Source organism: Saimiri boliviensis, chromosome 2 (genome assembly GCF_048565385.1).
Source record: "Saimiri boliviensis isolate mSaiBol1 chromosome 2, mSaiBol1.pri, whole genome shotgun sequence".
Classification (NCBI taxonomy): domain Eukaryota; kingdom Metazoa; phylum Chordata; class Mammalia; order Primates; family Cebidae; genus Saimiri; species Saimiri boliviensis.
Window position 1 is genome coordinate 63,791,945 of NC_133450.1, and position 19,403 is coordinate 63,811,347.

The following is a 19,403-nucleotide window of genomic DNA, read 5'->3' on the forward strand; positions in this document are numbered from 1 at the left end:
TGGCACATTCTCTTTCTGTGACACATAGACACTTGCCTTGTAAGTATTATACCCATTTCCCATGACAGTAAATAGTCTGTAGCAGGCTGCATGATATTTCATAAAATGAATGGATGTGGCATAACTTAAATATGAGCTTTTTGAATTCTGCTATTACAATATTGCAATGAACAATTCTTATACAGCCTCTATGCCTTAAATCTCTCATCATTTCTTCTAATTTTTCTGAGGATGTCAGATTATTGGGTTAAAGGATGTGAACATATTTTAGGCCTTGGTACAGATTTCTAAATTGCTTTACAGAATAATTCCCATGTGATACTTCCGTCATGTTTATTTCAGACTTTTTTGCCAAACTATAATGGTCTAAAGACATACTTCACAGAGAAACTAAGATACAAAATTTACAGATATATCTAAGAAAAGTATATTTAAAGTATAAAAATAAACCCCTCTTTTACTTAATTTTTTTAAATTGGATTAAAAATATGAAACTTCAACAAATTGAACTTTTTGGAATAGTAAAGATAATTCGGTAATACCCAATAATGACTAAGTAAGTTATAATAAGCACGATGTCAGCAATAATTAGTGCTTGTTAGTAAACAGTTTCAGGCAACCTTGTACCCTTTTAAAAATGTTCGAATAGCAATAGTTCTCCTTCCTAATTGGAGGAGGATTGATTGACGAGGAAAGTGTGCAGTGATGGTTAAGAGCTTCAGCCTTTTGGCTTGACTTTGCAAATACTGGTGAGAACTTGGAAAGAGCTTGAGAATATCTTACATAGTCACATGTTGCTGAGAAGAGTTAAGACCTAACTTAACTTCTTGATGTTCACTTAACAATGACTTGGATTCAAAACCTTATAGAACTCATTAGTAGAAGAGCTGAGAAGCTAATATTTGCCTTTCACTAAAATTCCTGATTAATTAGCCTAGATAGTTCCTTGTCTCTCTAGGTTCTGTCTTTGGGAGCTTGGCTCTATGGTTATCAAGCTAACTCTTCGTTCTTACCCTCCCCAAATTGACCCTCATGCTGATTTGTTATTCATATAAATTTTCTAGTTTTTCTTTTCCCTTTTTTGAGCATTTTAAGCTTCATACTGAATGCAGTAATCACAATATTCATGCATAAAGAAAATAATAAAGTAATTGCATAAATGGGTAAAGGAAATGCATAAAGTAATCATAGTTTTCAAGCATTAAAAAAAACTAGTTTCAGCTGAGTGCAGTGGTTCACGCCTGTAATCCCATCACTTTGGGAGACTGAGGTGGGCAAATCACCTGAGGTCAGGGGTTCGAGACTAGCCTGGCCAAAATGGTGAAACTTCATCTCTACTAAAAATATGAAAAATTAGCCAGGTGTGATGACTCAGGTCTGTAATCCCAGCTACTCAGGAGGCTGAGGCAGGAGAATCAGCTACTCGGGAGGCTGAAGCAGGAGAATCACTTGAACCTGGGAGGTAGAGGTTACAGCGACCCTTCCAGCCTGGGTGACAAGAGCAAAACTCAGAAACATGTTAATTCATATGGTAGTTCAAGATGCTTTATCTGCTCAAATGTATTATTTTCGGTGACTTTCAACAATAACAAGGGTCTATAAGCCAACACTCATTCACATAAGAATAGCCACCAGTGAACCTTTTTGTATGATAGGTTTTTTGTTTCTTTTTTGAAACAGAGTCTTGCTCTGTCGCCCAGGCTGGAGTGCAGTGGTGCAATCTTGGCTCACCACAACCTCTCCTCCCCGGTTCAAGTGATTGTCCTGCTTCAGTCTCCGGAGGAGCTGGGATTACAGGTGCTCACCACCATGCTCACCTAATTTTTGTATTTTTGGTAGAGATGATGTTTCACCATGTTGGCCAGGCTGACTGGTCAAACTCCTGACCTCAAGCAATCCACCTGCCTCGGTCTCCTAAACTGTTGGGATTACAGGTGTGAGCCACCGTGCCCAGCCATGATAACTTATTTTATGGTGAAAATACCTATCTCTTAATTTGTCTGATAAATTTAAATTTTATGTCTAGGATTCCTATGATCAGCACTTCTATATTTTAAAGTAATATATATCAGACTAACTGTTCTTGCATTCTTTTCATGCCAGTTACTACTTTGATTTGTGGAACAATGTATTTTCTACATGAATAGTTTTTCTCGTGGTGTTTATTCTTTAGTTTAGTTTTTTTTTTTTTTTTTTTTTTTTTGAGACGGAGTTTCGCTCTTGTTACCCAGGCTGGAGTGCAATGGCGCGATCTTGGCTCACCGCAACCTCCGCCTCCTGGGTTCAGGCAATTCTCCTGCCTCAGCCTCCTGAGTAGCTGGGATTACAGGCACGTGCCACCATGCCCAGCTAATTTTTTGTATTTTTAGTAGAGACGGGGTTTCACCATGTTGACCAGGATAGTCTTGATCTCTCGACCTTGTGATCCATCCGCCTCGGCCTCCCAAAGTGCTGGGATTACAGGCTTGAGCCACCACGCCCGGCCTAGTTTTGTTTTTTGTTTTTTGATTTTTTGTTTTGAGATGGAGTTTCATTCTGTCTCTCAGACTGGATTGCAGTGGCGCAATCTTGGCTCATTGCACCTCCAGGGTTCAGGCGATTCTTCTGCCTCAAGAGCCTCCCAAGTAGCTGGGAGTACAGGCACCTACCACCACACCCGGCTAATTTTTTTGTGTGTGTTTATTTATTTATTTATTTATTTTTGAGACAGAGTTTCACTCTTGTTACCCAGGCTGGAGTGCAATGGCGCGATCTCGGCTCACTGCAACCTCCGCCTCCTGGGTTCAGGCAATTCTCCTGCCTCAGCCTCCTGAGTAGCTGGGATTACAGGCACGTGCCACCATGCCCAGCTAATTTTTTGTATTTTTAGTAGAGATAGGGTTTCACCATGTTGACCAGGCTGGTCTTGATCTCTTGACCTCGTGATCCACCTGCCTCAGCCTCCCAAAGTGCTGGGATTACAGGCTTGAGCCACCGTGCCCAGCCTTAATTTTTGTGTTTTTAGTAGAGATGGGGTTTCACGATGTTGACCAGGCCGGTCTCGATCTCCTGACCTGGTGATCTGCCCACCTTGGCCTCCCAAAGTGCTGGGATTACAGGCGTGAGCCACTGTGCGCGGCCTGTTAAATTTTGTTTTTTAAATGTACATTCACTTTTGAATGTTTCAGACAGCAACAGCAGCAGCAGCAGCAACAACAACAACAACAGCAACAGCAGCAGCAGCAGCAGCAGCAGCAGCAGCAGCAGGGGGACCCATCAGGACAGAGTTCACATCCATGTGAAAGGCCAGCCACCATTTCAGGAGCTCTTGGGAGTGATCTAGGTAAGGCCTGCTCACCATTCATCATGTTCGTTACCTTCACACTTTATCTGACCACAGGCTTCCTGTGATTTTTGCTTTACATTATTATGTTTCCCCTCTTTAATCATATTAAGACTCTTAAATAAATTTATAATCTACTAAATTTCCCTAGATTAAGGAGCAGTTACTATTAAAAAAAAAAAAAAAAGCCAGATGTGGTGGCTCCCACCTGTAATCCCAGCACTTTGGGAAACCAAGGCAGGGGGAAATGCTAGAACATTTAATGAACACTTCCACATGATAACATCAACTTCACAGTGATTTGTACAGTCTCCAAAAATTCCTTAGAAATCATGAATCCTAGTAGGTGAAAAAGAAATACATTCTACCACCTGGAAAATGAAAAATACTTGAGTTTAAATATACTCAACTATATTCATAATGGGATGTGCAGAGTTAGTTTCCAGGTCTTGGTTTAAATATGTCTTAAACTTTGGCTAGTTAGTAATAGAAGTTGAGTGAAAATGTAACTGTATCCGACAAAGAAACTGTAAGCGGAATATGTAAAGAACTCTTAAAACTGAACAATAAGAAAACCACTCAATAAAAGGATGAAGGATTTGAAAAGATATTTCACCAAATAAGATAGAGGGATGACAAATAAGCACATGAGAAGACTCTCAGCATCACTAGTCACTGGGAAATGCTCAGTAAAACCACAATGAGATACCACGGCATCCCTGTAAGTGTGGCTTAATGAAGAAATAAAACTGACAATACCAAGTATTGGCAAGGATCCAAGCAGCTGGGACTCATACACTGTTAATGGGAATGTAAAAGTAATACAACTTTGGAAAAGTTTGGCTTTTTATTTTTATTTTTTATTTTTTTGGAAAGAGAAAAAGAATAATAAGAAAAAGAATAAAGAAGAGGAAGAAAGAGAAAGAGGAAGAGGGAGAGAGAATGGGGGTATTGCTTTGTTGCCCGGGCTAGAATGCAGTCTAAATATGGGTATGCCTATAATTGTCCTTGATAATGGAGACATGAAAGAAAATGAGGGAAGAGAGTAACAAACAAGGAGCCAACCAACATTTCGTTTAAACTTCTAAGTTAATATGATGTGGTACTGATAAGAGTGTACATTTTGTGTAAAGTGGAGAGCTCTATAAATGTTAATTACGTCCACTTGTTCCAGATCTGAGTTCAAGTCCTGGACATCGTTGTTAATTTTCTGTCTCATTGATCTGTCTAATATTAATGTTGAAGTCTCCCACTATTACTGTGTGGGAGTCTAAGTCTCTTTATAAGTCTTGTATGTCTGGGTATTCCTGTATTGGGTGCGTATATATTTAGGACCTTTAACTCTTCTTGTTGTTGCATTGATTCTTTTATCATTATATAATGTACTTCTTTGCTTCTTTTGATCTTTGTTGCTTTAAATACTTTTTTTTTTTTTTTTTTTTTTTGAGACGGAGTTTCGCTCTTGTTGCCCAGGCTGGAGTGCAATGGCGCGATCTCGGCTCATCGCAACCTCCGCCTTCTGGGTTCAGGCAATTCTCCTGCCTCAGCCTCCTGAGTAGCTGGGATTACAGGCACGCGCCACCATGCCCAGCTAATTTTTTGTATTTTTAGTAGAGACGGGGTTTCACCATGTTGACCAGGATGGTCTCGATCTCTTGACCTCATGATCCACCCGCCTCGGCCTCCCAAAGTGCTGGGATTACAGGCTTGAGCCACCGCGCCCGGCCTAAATACTATTTTATCAGGGGCAAAAATTGTAACTTCTGCGTTTTATTTATTTATTTTTGCTCTCTGGTTGGTTGGTAGTCTCTCTCCATCCCTTGTTTTGAGTCTTTGTGTATCCTTGAATGTGAGATGGGTCTGGATGCAGCATGCAGTTTTAGTTTTTTGTCGAAATTGCCTGTCTGTCTTTGAATTGGGGAATTTAGTCAATTTAAATTTAGAATTAATAATGATATATTATTTTTTGGTATTTTTTAGAAAGGCTGATACTGTTTGTCCCTTTCTATGTATAGTGGTTCTTTCAGAAGCTCTTGTAAAGCAGGCCTGGTGGTGATGAATTCTCTGAGTGCTTGCTTGTTCACAAAAAACTTTTATTTTTCCTTCACTTATAAAGCTTAGTTTGGCTGGATGTGAAATTCTTGGTTGAAAGTTCTTTTCTTTAAGGATGTTGAATATTGGTCCCCACTCTCTTCTGGCTTGTAGGGTTTCTGCCGAGAGATCTGCTGTAAGTCTGATAGACTTCCCTTTGTGGGTAACCTGACCTTTCTCTCTGGCTGCCCTTAGTATTTTCTCCTTCATTTCAACCCTGGTGAATCTGAAGATTATGTGCCTTGGAGTTGCTCTTCTTGAGGAATATCTTTGTGGTGTTCTCTGTATTACCTGGAGTTGAATATTATCCTGCCTTACTAAGTTGGGAAAATTTTCCTGAATAATATCCTGAAGCATATTTTCCAGCTTGGATTCATTCTCTTCGTCACATTCAGGTACACCTATCAAGCGTAGATTAGGTCTTTTCACATAGTCCCATATTTCTTGGAGACTTTGCTCATTCCTTTTTATCCTTTTTTCTCTAATCTTGTCTTCTAGTTGTATTTCATTGAGTTGGTCTTCGACCTGTGATATCCTTTCTTCTGCTTGATCAATTCGGCTGTTAAAACTTGTGCATACTTCACGTAGTTCTCCTATTGTGTTTTTCAACTCCATCAATTCACTTATTTTCCTCTCTAAATTTTGTATTCTTGTTGACATTTCGTCAAACCTTTTTTCAAAGTTCTTAGTTTCTTTAGATTATGTTAGAACAAGTTCTTTTAATTCACAGAAGTTTCTTATTATCCACCTTTTGAAGCCTGCTTCTGTAATTGGAACACACTCGTTCTCCATCAAGCCTTGTTTCGTTGCTGATGAGGAACTGGGATCCCCTGCTGAGGAAGAGGCGTTTTGATCTTGGGTGTTCTCAGTCTTTTTTGACTGTTTTCTTCCCTTCATTGTAGATTTATCCATCTGTGGTCTTTATAATTACCGTCTTTGTAATTTGGGTTTCTGAGTGGACGTCCAACTTATTGATTCTCAGCACCGAAATCTGAGCAACCCACTGCGCCGACTAAGTCAGCGGCGTTAAGATTGATGGTGCTTTTCTGACTCTGCACCAAGAACCGACGCTCCGAGGCGCCGGCAAAACCGCCTCGTCGTCGGTCACAAGAGTCGCGCTGACGACCTGTGGGGCTCCTCCGCTGGGAATCTCCTGATGTGTGAGCAACAAGAATTCATGTGAAGGTGTGGCGTCCTCTCGTTCTTTGCGTTTTCACTGGGAGCTACAATCCCGAGCTGCTAGTGATCAGCCATCTTGGATCTCTCCGCTTTTTAAAATAAACTTAAATATATGCTTAACCATGTGATCCAGCAGCAATCCCAATCATGGATATATAACCAAGAGAAAAGAAAACTTAGGTTCACATAAAAACTTACATCAAATGCTTATTGCTGGCTGGGTGTGCTGGTGCACACCTGCAATCCCAGCACTGTGGGGAGGCCTTTGCAGGTGGATCACGTGAAGTCAGGAGTTTGAGACCAGCCTGGCCAACATGGTGAAATCCCATCTCTACTAAAAATATAAAAATGTGCTGAGTATGGTGGCGGGCACCTGTAATCCCAGCTACTCAGGAGGCTAACGCAGGAGAATCACTTGAACCCAGGAGGTGGAGGTTCCAGTGAGCCGAGGTTATGTCATTGCACTCTAGCCTGGGCAACAAGAGTGAAACTCAGTCTTAAAAAAAAATGCTTATAGCAGCTTTATTCATAATTGTCCAAAATTACAAACTGCCTAAATGTAGACCTTCATTTGGTTAATAAATGCACAAACTGTGGTATATCCAAACAATTAAATACTAAACGGGATGAACTGGTACTTTTTCCTATTCCTCCTGTTATATACAGCCAAAACAACTGAACATTTGTATAAAACAAGCTGAATGTCAAAGGCAGAGAGAAGACAGATTGGCTGGGGACCTTGGAACCAGAGGAGCAGCGTGGTGGGGAGTGGCCTGGATTTTCTTTTTGCCCCATTTATCCTGGACTTGGTGCTGGAGAAGCCATGGGCTCAGACCAAGAGAAAACCCCCTGAAAAGCCTGCTCTCTGGCCAAAATAGGCAGCCTAACAAGACAAACACTTTTAGATAATAAGCACTCTAGTTAAATACCACAGAATAAACTGGCCCCTTCACCCCTGTCAGGAAAGGCCAAGTGGGAGCCAAGATATGTACCCCAACCTGGAAGTCATGAGGTACACTTCTCCCCTTCCCCAGCCAAGGTGGTGTCAGAGAAGGCTGAGTGGGGAGCTGGGGTTTTCATTGTTTCTGGAAGGTGATAGCACTTCTTTTCCACGGTGTCAGTAGTCACAGGAAGTGAACTTCTACCCAATAATACATAGGCATCTCTCTGGCTCCTATGTGGGTGATATCAGAAAAGAGGCCTAGTAGAAAATCCAGACTGTTGCTGATACCCATCAATAGCAAGCACACCTCCACAATATCCGTGGAGGCCACAGGGGGATCAGTAACAAGGCACTCTTCTCCCTCCCAGTCAGTTACAGATCAGCGGAGGACAAGGGGGCTATAATTCCCATGTGTGTTTAGCAGTAATCCCCATGACCACCACTGCTTGTCATCACAGCCCTTGAAGAAACCTAGACTTCCACCTCCCTCTGGCTGTGGCAAGGTGGCACTCCCTTTTCCCTGCTGGCAGTGCTGTGTCAGAGGAGGCTTGCCAAATTGGAAGATGAAAATGAGATTCACAGACTCATAACATAATGCCCCAAATTTTCAAGATTCGATTGAAAACCACTAAGCCAGGGCACAATAGCTCACACCTGTAATCCCAGCACTTTGGGAGGCCAGGGTGTGTGGATCATTTGAGGTCAGGAGTTCAAGACTAGCCTGGCCAACATGGTGAAACCTCATCGCTACTAAAAACAGAAAGATCAGCCAGGTGTGGTGCTGTGTGCCCGTAATCCCAGCTACTGGGAAGGCTGAGGCAGGAGAATCACTGGAAACTGGGAGGCGGAGGTTGCAGTGAGCCGAGATTGCGCTGCTGTACTCAAGCCTGGGCAACAGAGCAAGACTCCATCTCAAAAAAAGAAAATCACAGGCCGGGTGCGGTGGCTCAAGCCTGTAATTCCAGCACTTTGGGAGGCTGAGGCGGGTAGATCACCTGGTCAAGAGATCGAGACCGTCCTGGTCAACATGGTGAAACCCCGTCTCTACTAAAAATACAAAAAATTAGCTGAGCACGGTAGCACGTGCCTGTAATCCCAGCTACTCAGGAGGCTGAGGCAGGAGAATTGCCTGAACCCAGAGAGGTGGAGGTTGCGGTGAGCCGAGATCGCGCCATTGCACTCCAGCCTGGGTAACAAGAGCGAAACTCCGTCTCAAAAAAAAAAAAGAAGGAAAAGAAAATCACGGCCAGGCACAGTGGCTCAAGCCTGTAATCCCAGCACTTTGGGAGGCCGAGGCAGGTGGATCACGAGGTTGAGAGATCGAGACCATCCTGGTCAACATGGTGAAACCCCGTCTCTACTAAAAATACAAAAAATTAACTGGGCGTGGTGGCTCGTGCCTGTAATCCCAGCTACTCAGGAGGCTGAGGCAGGAGAATTGCCTGAACCCAGAGAGGTGGAGGTTGCGGTGAGCCGAGATCGCGCCATTGCACTCCAGCCTGGGTAACAAGAGCAAAACTCCGTCTCAAAAAAAAGAAAAGAAAAGAAAAGAAAATCACTTATGAACCAGAAAAATCTCAACTTGAATGAGAAAAGACAGTCAGTAGACACACCTAGATGGCACTGATGTTACAACTACCTGGTAAAGGTTTTTAAAGTAGCCAGCATAAAAATGCTTCAGTAAGCAATTACAGTGAGCACACTTGAAACAAATGAAAAAATAGAATGCCTTAGCAAAGAAATAGAAGATACAAAGAAGACCCCCATGACATTTTAGAATTGGAAAATAGTCGTAATGGAAATTTTAGGTATTTTTAAGTCCTCTCTCAGTGGAATGGAGAGGACAGAGGAAAGAATCCGTGAGCTTGGAGACAGAAAAACAGAAATTACCTATTCTGAGCAACAGAGAGAAAATAGACTAGAAAATTTAATAGAGCCTTAGAGACCTCTGGCGCTCTAACAAAAGATTTAAATTTGTGTCATGGAGGCCCAGAAGGCGATGAGAAAGAGGGTGCAGCTGAAAAAGTACTGGAGGAAGAAGGCATGGCTGAAAATTTCCCAAATTTGGCACAAGTCAGAAACATACAGATTGAAAAAGCTCAGTGAAGCTCAAATACGATAAACCCAAAGAAATTCACAGACGCATCATAGTCAGATTTCTGAACACTGAAGGTAAAGAATGAAGATCTTGAAATTACCAAGAAACGACCTTACCTACAGCAGTTTAAATGACAGCCAGATTTCCCATCAGAGATCATGAAAGCCAGAAGGAAGAGTTACATACAACATTTTTTCTAGTGCTGAAAGGAAAAAACTCTAGGCCAGGTGCAGTGGCTCACGCCTGTAATCCCAGCACTTTCAGAGGCCAACGCATGCAAATCACCTGAGGTCAGGAGTTTGAGACCAGCCTGGCCAACATAATGAAACCCTGTCTCTACTAAAAATATAAAAAATTACCTGGGTGTGGTGGTACATGCCTGTAATCCCAGCTACTTGGGAGGCTGAGGCAGGAGAATCGCTTGAGCCTGGGAGTCGAAGGTTCCACAGTGAGTTGAGATTGTGGCACTGCACTCCAGCCTAGGTGGCTGAGCAAGACTCCATCTAAAAAAAAAAAAAAAAAAAAAAGGCCGGGTGCAGTGGCTCAAGCCTGTAATCCCAGCACTTTAGGAGGCCGAGGTGGGTAGATCACGAGGTCAAGAGATCAAGACCATCCCGGTCAACATGGTGAAACCCCGTCTCTACTAAAAATACAAAAAAAAAAGTTAGCTGGGCATGGTGGCGCGTGCCTGTAATCCCAGCTACTCAGGAGGCTGAGGCAGAAGAATTGCCTGAACCTGGGAGGCAGAGGTTGCGGTGAGCCGAGATCACGCCATTGCACTCCAGCCTGGGTAACAAGAGTGAAACTCCGTCTCAAAAAAACAAAATTAAATTAAAAAAAAAAATTAGCCAGACGTGGTGGTGGGCATCTATATTCCCACCTACTTGGGAGGCTGAGTCAAGGGAATTGCTTGAACCCAGGAGGTGGAGGTTGCAGTGAGCCAAGATCATGCCACTGCACTGCAGCCTGGGTGACAGAGCGAGACTCTGTCTCAACAAAAAAAAGAAACCTAAGGAAAAAATTTTAAACCCAGATTTATATATTTATATATCCAGTGAAATATTCTTAAGGATTGAAGGGGAAATTAACAATTTGTCTCCAGTAGACCTACCCTTAAAGAATGGCTAAAGGAATTTCTCTAAAAAGAAATGATAAAAGAAGAAATTTGGGAATATCAGGAAGGAAGAAAGAACAATAAAAAGAGTAAAATTGGGGTAAACACAATAGGTTTTCCCCTCCTTTTGAATTTTTAAATTGTGTGATGGTTGAAGCAAGAATTAATAGGCTGATTTGGTTTTCAGTATATATACAGGAAATATTTAAGGCAATTATATTACAAATGAAGGAGAGAGTCAAGGAATATAAAGGGAGGTAAGCTTTCTATATTTCATTTGAACTGATGCAGCCACTTTGGAAAATAATTTGACTATTTGTTTAAAAACTGAACATAACCCTGACCAGATGACATAGCATATATACTCCTGGGCATTTATCCCAGAAAAACAATAAATTTAAAAATTTTTTTTTTTTTTAGTATTACACTCCCTAAGTGCTGTAATATTAGTACTTAGGGAGGGAGGCCAAGACAGGCAGATTGCTTGAGCCCAGGAGTTCAAGACCAGCCTGGGCAAAATTTCTATTTTTGGCTGGGCACAGTGGTTCATGCCTGTAATACCAGCAGTTAGGGAGGCCAAGGTAGGTAGAATGCTTGAGCCCAGGAGTTCAAGACCAGCCTGGGCAATACTGCGTACTCAAAAAAGAAAAAAAAAATTAGAAAAGTATTTTAAATGTTCTTAATTGCTGAATGCCTCTTTGGCGAATATTTGGAAGAGCATTATTTAGTCCTACAACTGACGCATTCTTCCACTGATGCAATTGCCCAGGCTGATCTCGAACTCCTGGGCTCGAGCAGTCTGCCTGCCCCGGCCTCCCTAAGTGCTAGTATTACAGACATGAGCCACTGTGCCCAGCCAAAAATATAAATTTATATTATCACAAAAACATATATACAAATGTTTATAGCAGCCTTATTGGTCATAATTGAAAACTGGAAACAACCAACATGTCCTCTGTGAAACAAACTGTAGTACATCCATAGCATGGAGTGCTCTACTCTCAGGATGAAAGACAAACCAGCTGTTGGCATGTGCAGCACCATGATTGGATCTCAGGGACATTATGCTGAGTGTAAAAAAGCCTCAAAGGTTCCTATACTGTATGATTCCATTTGTTCAACGTTCTAAAAATGACAGATGTATAGAGATAGAGAACACTTATTAGTGGTTGCCACCAGTTAGAGAAAGTGGGTGAAAGAGGTAGGTGTGAATATAAATCGATAGGAGGGAGATCTTTGTGGTATTATAACACTTCTGTGTCTTGATTGTGGTGGTCGTGGTGATTACATGAATACACATGTGTGATAAAATGCCATGTAGAACTACATACAACATGTGCCAATGTCAATATCTGGGTTTTAGTTTGATCTTTAGTTACATAAGATGTAACTATTGGGTGAAACTGGGCAAAAGGGTACAAGAAACCTCTCCAAAACATCTTTGCAAATTCCTTTGAATTGACAATTTTTTCAAAGTAGAAAGTTGAGTTTTTGTAAATACATGAATTGTTGATATACACAACAAATCTCAAATGCATTATGCTAAGTCAAAGAAGCCATATGCACAAGGCTCCATACCTGCTGATGCCTTTTATATGGCAGGCAGGAAAAGATAAGACTGTTGGACAGAGAATATATACTGGTGGCTCTCTGGGATTAGGAATTGAGGATTGACCACAAAGGGGCAGCATGAGGGAATTTTCTGGGGCAATGGAATGGTTGTGTATCTTGATGGTGAATTTGTCAAAATTATTTATTTATTTATTTTGAGATGGAGTTTTGCTCTTGTTACCCAGGCTGGAGTGCAATGGCGTGATCTCAGCTCACCACAACCTCCGCCTCCTGGGTTCAAGCAATTCTCCTGCCTCAGCCTCCCGAGTAGCTGGGACTACAGGCGTGCACCGTGCCCAGCTAATTTTTGTATTTTAGTAGAGACGGGGTTTCACCATGTTGACCAGGATTGTCTCGATCTCTTGACCTCGTGATCCACCCGTCTCAGCCTCCCAAAGTGCTGGGATTACAGGCGTGAGCCACCGCGCCCGGCTGCATTTGTCAGAATTTACACAACTATAAAAGTGAATTTTGCTTTATACGAATTAAACAAAAAGAAGAAACGTGTGATCAAATAGAAATGCATTTTCTAAGAGCTTACCCTTTGATGACTTTCCAGAAATGTTAAGGAAAAGTGTGTTTTGTTTCCCAACAGGTGATGCCATAAGTGAAGAAGACATGCTTCAGGCAGCTGTGACCATGTCTTTAGAAACTGTCAGAAATGATTTGAAAACAGAAGGAAAAAAATAGTGTCTTTAAAAAACAATTTAGATATTCATACTTTGCAACATTATCCTGTGTGATTACAGCATAGGGTCCATTTTGGTATGTGTTAAAAAATGAGACTTTTAGTGGTTTGCAAACAAAATGATGGGAAAGCGGAACAATGCGTCAGTTGTAGGACTAAATAATGATCTTCCAAATATTAGCCAAAGAGGCATTCAGCAATTAAAGACATTTAAAATGGTTTTCTAAATGTTTCTTTTTCTTTTTTGAGTGTGCAATATCTAACATGTTTAAAATTAAGGCATTTTTTTCTTGGATCTTTTTGTAGACCAACTAATAAGCTCTTGCCTCAGGCTTTCTCCATATAGTTTGTTTTCTTTTTCTCTCTTGTAGATAATTTGGCTCATATCACCCAATAGTCACTTTCATTTCTCATTAACCAAATTAATCTTTCAGGAAAGTATCTCTAGTCTGTGTTGATCAAAGTAATGGTTCCAGAAGGATGAACGGTTCTCCCTTCAACTGTATATCATGTGCTCAAGTGTTTTCTTGTGTTATTTTCTCTGATCACAACTTTACTGCTCCCTGGCTTTCATTATTTCCCACAACTCTTGAAAGATGGTAATCTTTTCTGAGGTTTAGACGTCTTGTTTGTTTGCTTTGTTTTTTTTAGTTTTTTATAGATACGGGGTTTCACCGTGTTGGTCAGGCTGGTATTGAGCTCCTGACCTGAGGCGATCCACCTGCCTTGGTCTCCCAAAGTGCTGGGATTACAGGCATGAGCCACCGCACCCAGCCAGGGTTTAGTGTTTTAAGCCCTATGTTGGGATCATTCTTTATGACTGGTGCATTCCTTAACTTTGAAATCAGCCCTGCACAAGTACTTGAGAATAAATGAACATTTTTTAAAATGTGTGAGCATGTGCTTTCCCAGACGCTTTATGAATGTCTTTTCACTTGTGTCAAAACCTTACAGCTTTGTTGCATCTCCTTCTTCCTGCACCTCATTATTTCTTTTCTTCTCCAATTGAGAAAACTAGGAGAAGCATAGTATGCAGGCAGGTTTCCTTCTGTTAGAAGACTGAACATACGTACCCACCGTGAATGTATGATACATGAAATTTGGCCTTCAATTTTAATAGCAGTTTTATTTTATTTTTTCTCCTATGACTGGAGCTTTCTGTTCTCTTTACAATTGAGTCATGGAATATAGGTGTCTGCTTCACATCTTTTAGTAGGTATAGCTTGTCAAAGATAGTGATCTGGAACATGAAAATAATTTACTAATGGAAGTATGTTGAAATTTATACTGTGATTTGACACTTGCATCATGTTTAGCTAGCTTAAGAACTGTAGAAGTCACAGTACTTAGTGGGTCTGTAAATAAGAAAGTCCATAGTTTTGATAAATATTTTCTTTAATTGAGATGTACAGAGAGTTTCTTGCTGGGTCAATAGAATGGTATGATTTTGGTGAAAACCTTGTCTCTCTGAAGTTGATGTTTTAGTTTTTGTGTTCTCCATCCCTCATTCTCTATCCCCTTTGGAAGCTCTTTTGAATGTTGAATTGTTCGTAAGCTAATATCCAAGAAGAAATTTCAGCTGACAACTTAGAAAATTAAAGTATGGTGTATTACCCTACTGGTGTGTGGCTGCACACATTTTATCAGGGAAACCTTTTTGATTTAGGATTTATTGCTAACTGAAAAGAGAAGAAAAAGTATCTTTTATTTATTATTTTGAAATAGCTTTTTCTCGGATAGAACAGATTTTTTAAGTCATTATTTTGTGCCAGTCAAAGTTTTCTGAACTTTCCCTTAGACAAAAGTATAGTTTTATTTTAAAATCAAAAGTTTTCCTTTAATAGTTGAAAATGTTTCAGAAGAATTATAAAACTTTAAAACTGCAAGGGATGTTGGAGTTTAGTACTACTCCCTCAAGATTTAAAAAGCTAAATATTTTTAAGACTGAACATTTATGTAATTATTACCACTGTGTTAGTCCTGTTTTCCATGGATATTTGTTCATTACTTTTTCCATTGAAAAGTTACATTAAACTTTATACACTTGAATTGACGAGCTACCTAATACAAAAATGAGAAAACCAATATACATTTTAAAGTTAGAGTTTGTAAAGTTCATATATTATATACCCTAAAGCACTTAAGAAAAAGTGGTGTGTTTGACTTTTAGTTGCTGAAGAGTTTTGTTTTGTTTTGTTTTTTGTTTGTTTGTTTTTTGAGACGGACTCTCGCTCTGTCACCCAGGCTGGAGTGCAGTGGTGCAATCTCGGCTCATTGCAACCTTCACCTCCCAGGTTCAAGCGATTCTCCTGCCTCAGCCTCCAGAGTAGCTGGGATTACAGGCACCCACCACCACGCCCAGCTGATTTTTGTATTTTTAGTAGAGACAGGGTTTTACCATGTTGGCTAGGCTGGTCTCGAACTCGTGACCTCAGGTGATCTGCCTGCCTTGGCCTCCCAAAGTGCTGGGATTTTAGGCGTGAGCCACTGTGCCTGGCCAACTAGAGAGTTTTTAAAGCAGAGCTGAGCACACACTGGATACATTTGAATGTGTTTGTGTAGTTTGTTGTGAAATTGTTACAATTAGCAGGCAGATCCAGAATCACTAGTGAACTGTCATCTTGGTGGGGTTGGCTTACATTTAATTGAATGTTTAGATTCCATTCTTAATTCATCGGCCAGTATGAAAAGATGCCAGTGCAAATAACAGTAGTATCAAAAAAGCTAAAAGTTATGCAAAGCTATAGTTTATACATCAGGTACTGCCATTTACTGTAAACCACCTGCAAGAAAGTCAGGAACAACTAAATTCACAAGAACTGTCCTGCTAAGAACTGTATTAAAGATTTCCATTCTGTTTAACTAATTGGGAACATCTTAATGTTTAATATTTAAACTATTGGTATCATTTTTCTAATGTATAATTTGTATTACTGGGATCAAGTATTTACAGTGTTGATGCTAGTAGAAGTTTAAATAAGCCTTGGAAATACCACTTTCGTATTTTCAGATGTCATGGATTTAATGAGTAATTTATGTTTTTAAGATTCAGAATAGTTAACTTCTGATCTAAAATCATCAATGTATGTTTTTTACAGTAATCAGCATACAAATATTTCAGTAATATAAACTGTTTGCAAAGGTTGCTGCAGGTAAACTCTACTTAAACTCTAAGATTTTGGCCAAATAATTTACAATTCACAGAATATTTTTTTAAGGAGGTGCTTTTTTTTGTCGTTAAAACTTGATTTTTCTTAAGGCTTTATTCATGATGCCAAAGTTAATGAGGAATAAAATCTCAAAACTGGTTGAGTATCATTGTAGACAAAATTACCAGTAGTCCATATTGTTTAATATTGTTAAATAAAATAAATTTTATTCCAGTCAGAGCCTAAGTCACGTTTTGAATGTCTGAATTTTTGATACTATTTTTAAAATCATGCTAGTGCTGGCTGGGTGCGGTGGCTCACATCTGTAATCCCAGCACTTTGGGAGGCTGAGGCAGGTGGATCATGAGGTCAGGAGTTCAAGACCAGCCTGGCCAAGATGGTGAAACCCCATCTCTACCAAAAACTACAAAAATTAGCTGGGCGAGGTGGCCAGCACCTGTAATCCCAGCAGTTTGGGAGGCTAAGGCAGGAGAATTGCTTGAACCTGGGCAGCAGAGGTTCCAGTAAGCCGAGATCGCATCACTGCACTCCAGCCTGGGCGACAAAGTGAGATGACATCTTAAAAAAAGAAAAAAAAAAAAAAGAGCTAGTGCCAAGAGCTACTAAATTATTAAAACAGGCCCATTGGACTTGTACAAATAAAAAAATCGATTCAGCCGGGCAGGGTGGCTCACGCCTGTAATCCCAGCCCTTTGGGAGGCTGGAGCAGGCAGATCCTTTGAGGCCAGGAGTTTGAGACAAGTCTGGGCAACATGGTAAAACCTCATCTCTACTAAAAATACAAAAATTAGGCATGATGACACACACTTTTAATCCCAGCTACTCAGGACGCTGAGAATTGCTTGAACCCAGGAGGTGGAGGTTGCAGTGAGCCAAAATCACGCCATTGCACTCCAGCCTGGGCGACGAGCAAGACTCCGTCTTAAAAAAACAACACACACACAAACTTTCCCTAGAATTGAAGAGGCCTCTGGCCACTATTTTCTTTTCTTTACTTTTTTTTTTTTTTTTTTTTTTTTTTTGAGACAGTCTAGCTCTGTCACCCAGGCTGGAGTGCAGTGGCGTGATCTCAGCTCACTACAACCTCCTCCTCCCAGGATCAAGCAATTTTCTTGCCTCAGCCTCCCGAGTAGCTGGGATTACAGATGCCGCCATTACACCCAGCTAATTTTTGTATTTTTAGTAGAGACGGAGATTTCACCATATTAGTCAGGCTGGTCTCAAACTCCTGACCTCAGGTGATCCACCCACCTCAGCCTCCCAAAGTGCAATCACTCCCAAAGTGATTATAGTTGTGTGAGCCACTGCACCCAACCTCGGGCCACTATTTTCAAAGTGAATTGTTTGCTGTATCGAGGCCTTAACAAGTATGGACATACATATGTGACCCTAATTAGGAAATACCAGATTGGATTAACTAATCATGTCAGCAATGTAAATAACTTTATTTTTCATATTCAAAGTAAAAACTTCTTTTAATCTTGGTCCCTTTATAACCAGCATCTTTTTGCTTTAGAAAATGAGCGCCTTTGTATTTTTTTAAAGTCTTATACATAATAAAAATATTTTTGTTCGAGTCTGCTTTCATGAATGAAGATTACTGACATGGTTGGTAAATTCTAGAATTTTGATTTTGTTTTTTAGTTTGAAGAAAACTTTTGCTATTTTAATTTTTTCCAAAATGGTCTTGCATTGTAAGAATTAATGCTAATAACCTAACTTCTAAATTTATGGTAATTGGCATGTTTAATAGCATATCAAAAAACATTTTATTTTAAGCCTGTGGATTCATAGACAAAGCAATGGGAAATACTAGTGAAATACACATGGGTATTGCTGATGCATTTAGGAAGCTCTCAGTTGTCTCTTGCATAGTTTAAGGAATGTTTTCTGAATTTTTTTCATGCTTCTTTTTGAAAGAAGAAAACATACCTTTTAAATATTATTATCTAATTTCTACAACACTGGGATATTAGGAATAACTTATTAAAAATTACTGTTCTGTATAAGTAAAATATTTGAAATTCAAGTACAGAAAATATCTGAAACAAAAAGCATTGTTGTTTGGTCATGATAAAAGTGCACCGTGGCAGTGCTGCTTGCTCAGGACCCAGCCCTGCAGCCCTTCTGTGTATGCTCCCTCATAGTTCATTTGCCGTTATCACACACACAGGCCTTCCTGTCTCGTCCTTAGAAAAGCCGGGCTTCCAAAGCACTGTTGAACGCTGAGGATTCTGTTGTTAATGTGGATGTTCAATGAGTTGTATTTTAAATATCAAAGATTATTAAATAAAGATAATGTTTGCTTTTCCATTTCCTTTTGAATTTGTGTTTATTTTTAATTCATAGCTTGGCTCTTCGAAGTATGATTAGGGCTGGGCTCAATGGCTTGCACCTGAAATTCCAGCTACCCAGGAGGCAGAAGAGGATTGCTTGAACCCAGGAGTTCAAGGCTGCAGTAAGTTATGATCTTGCCACTGAATTCTAGCCTGGGTGACAAAGCAAGAAAAAAGTATGGATGGAGTACCAGCAGCATCTGTATCACCTGTGAGTTTTTCAGAAATGCAGTTTCAGGCCACACTCAGACCTACTGAATCAGAACTTGTACACTTTTTTTTTTTTTTTTTGAGACAGAGTTTCACTCTTGTTACCCAGGCTGGAGTGCAGTGGCGCAATCTCGGCTCACCACAACCTCCGCCTCCTGGGTTCAGGCAATTCTCCTGCCTCAGCCTCCTGAGTAGCTGGGATTACAGGCACGCACCACCATGCTCAGCTAATTTTTTTGTATTTTTAGTAAAGACGGGGTTTCACCATGTTGACCAGGATGGTCTCGATCTCTTGACCTCGTGATCCACCCGCCTCGGCCTCCCAAAGTGCTGGGATTACAGGCTTGAGCCACTGTGCCCGGCCTTTTTTTTTTTTTTAAAAAGACGGGGTTTCACCATGTTGGTCAGACTGGTCTTGAACTCCTGACCTCAGGTAATCCACCCGACTCAGCCTCCCAAAATGCTGGGATTACAGGCGTGAGCCACCACACCCGGCCTCAGAACTTGACTTTTTACAAGATCCCCAGGAGACTAAAGTGTAGAGTGAAGCTTGAGAAGCACAATTTTATGGATTGTTTTTAACAATATGAATAATGCAGGCCAGCACAGTCCATCTATTCCAGTTTACTGCTGCCAAAAGG

The 19,403-nt window shown here is 40.6% G+C and overlaps 1 protein-coding gene and 1 long non-coding RNA gene across 4 annotated transcripts in view; one reads left to right on the forward strand and one right to left on the reverse strand.

The window, feature by feature from the left end:
• Positions 1-18,529, forward strand: part of ATXN3 (ataxin 3) — a 46,667-nt gene extending 28,138 nt beyond the window's left edge. The window contains exons 10-11 of one of the 2 annotated variants that reach the window (XM_039468626.2): positions 3,168-3,322; positions 12,954-18,529. In XM_039468626.2, coding sequence (XP_039324560.1) covers positions 3,168-3,322; positions 12,954-13,048 — 250 coding nt within the window. In that variant the 3' untranslated portion in view covers positions 13,049-18,529. Of the gene's footprint in view, positions 1-3,167; positions 3,323-12,953 lie in introns of those variants that run through there. The other variant, XM_074393464.1, reaches the window with a different exon arrangement.
• The window catches only part of LOC120363892 (uncharacterized), a 59,771-nt gene that overhangs the window by 27,401 nt on the left and 12,967 nt on the right, over positions 1-19,403 (reverse strand). The window contains exon 2 of one of the 2 annotated variants that reach the window (XR_012516235.1): positions 12,900-13,010. This is a non-coding gene — a long non-coding RNA (uncharacterized LOC120363892). Of the gene's footprint in view, positions 1-9,074; positions 13,011-19,403 lie in introns of those variants that run through there. The other variant, XR_005579300.2, reaches the window with a different exon arrangement.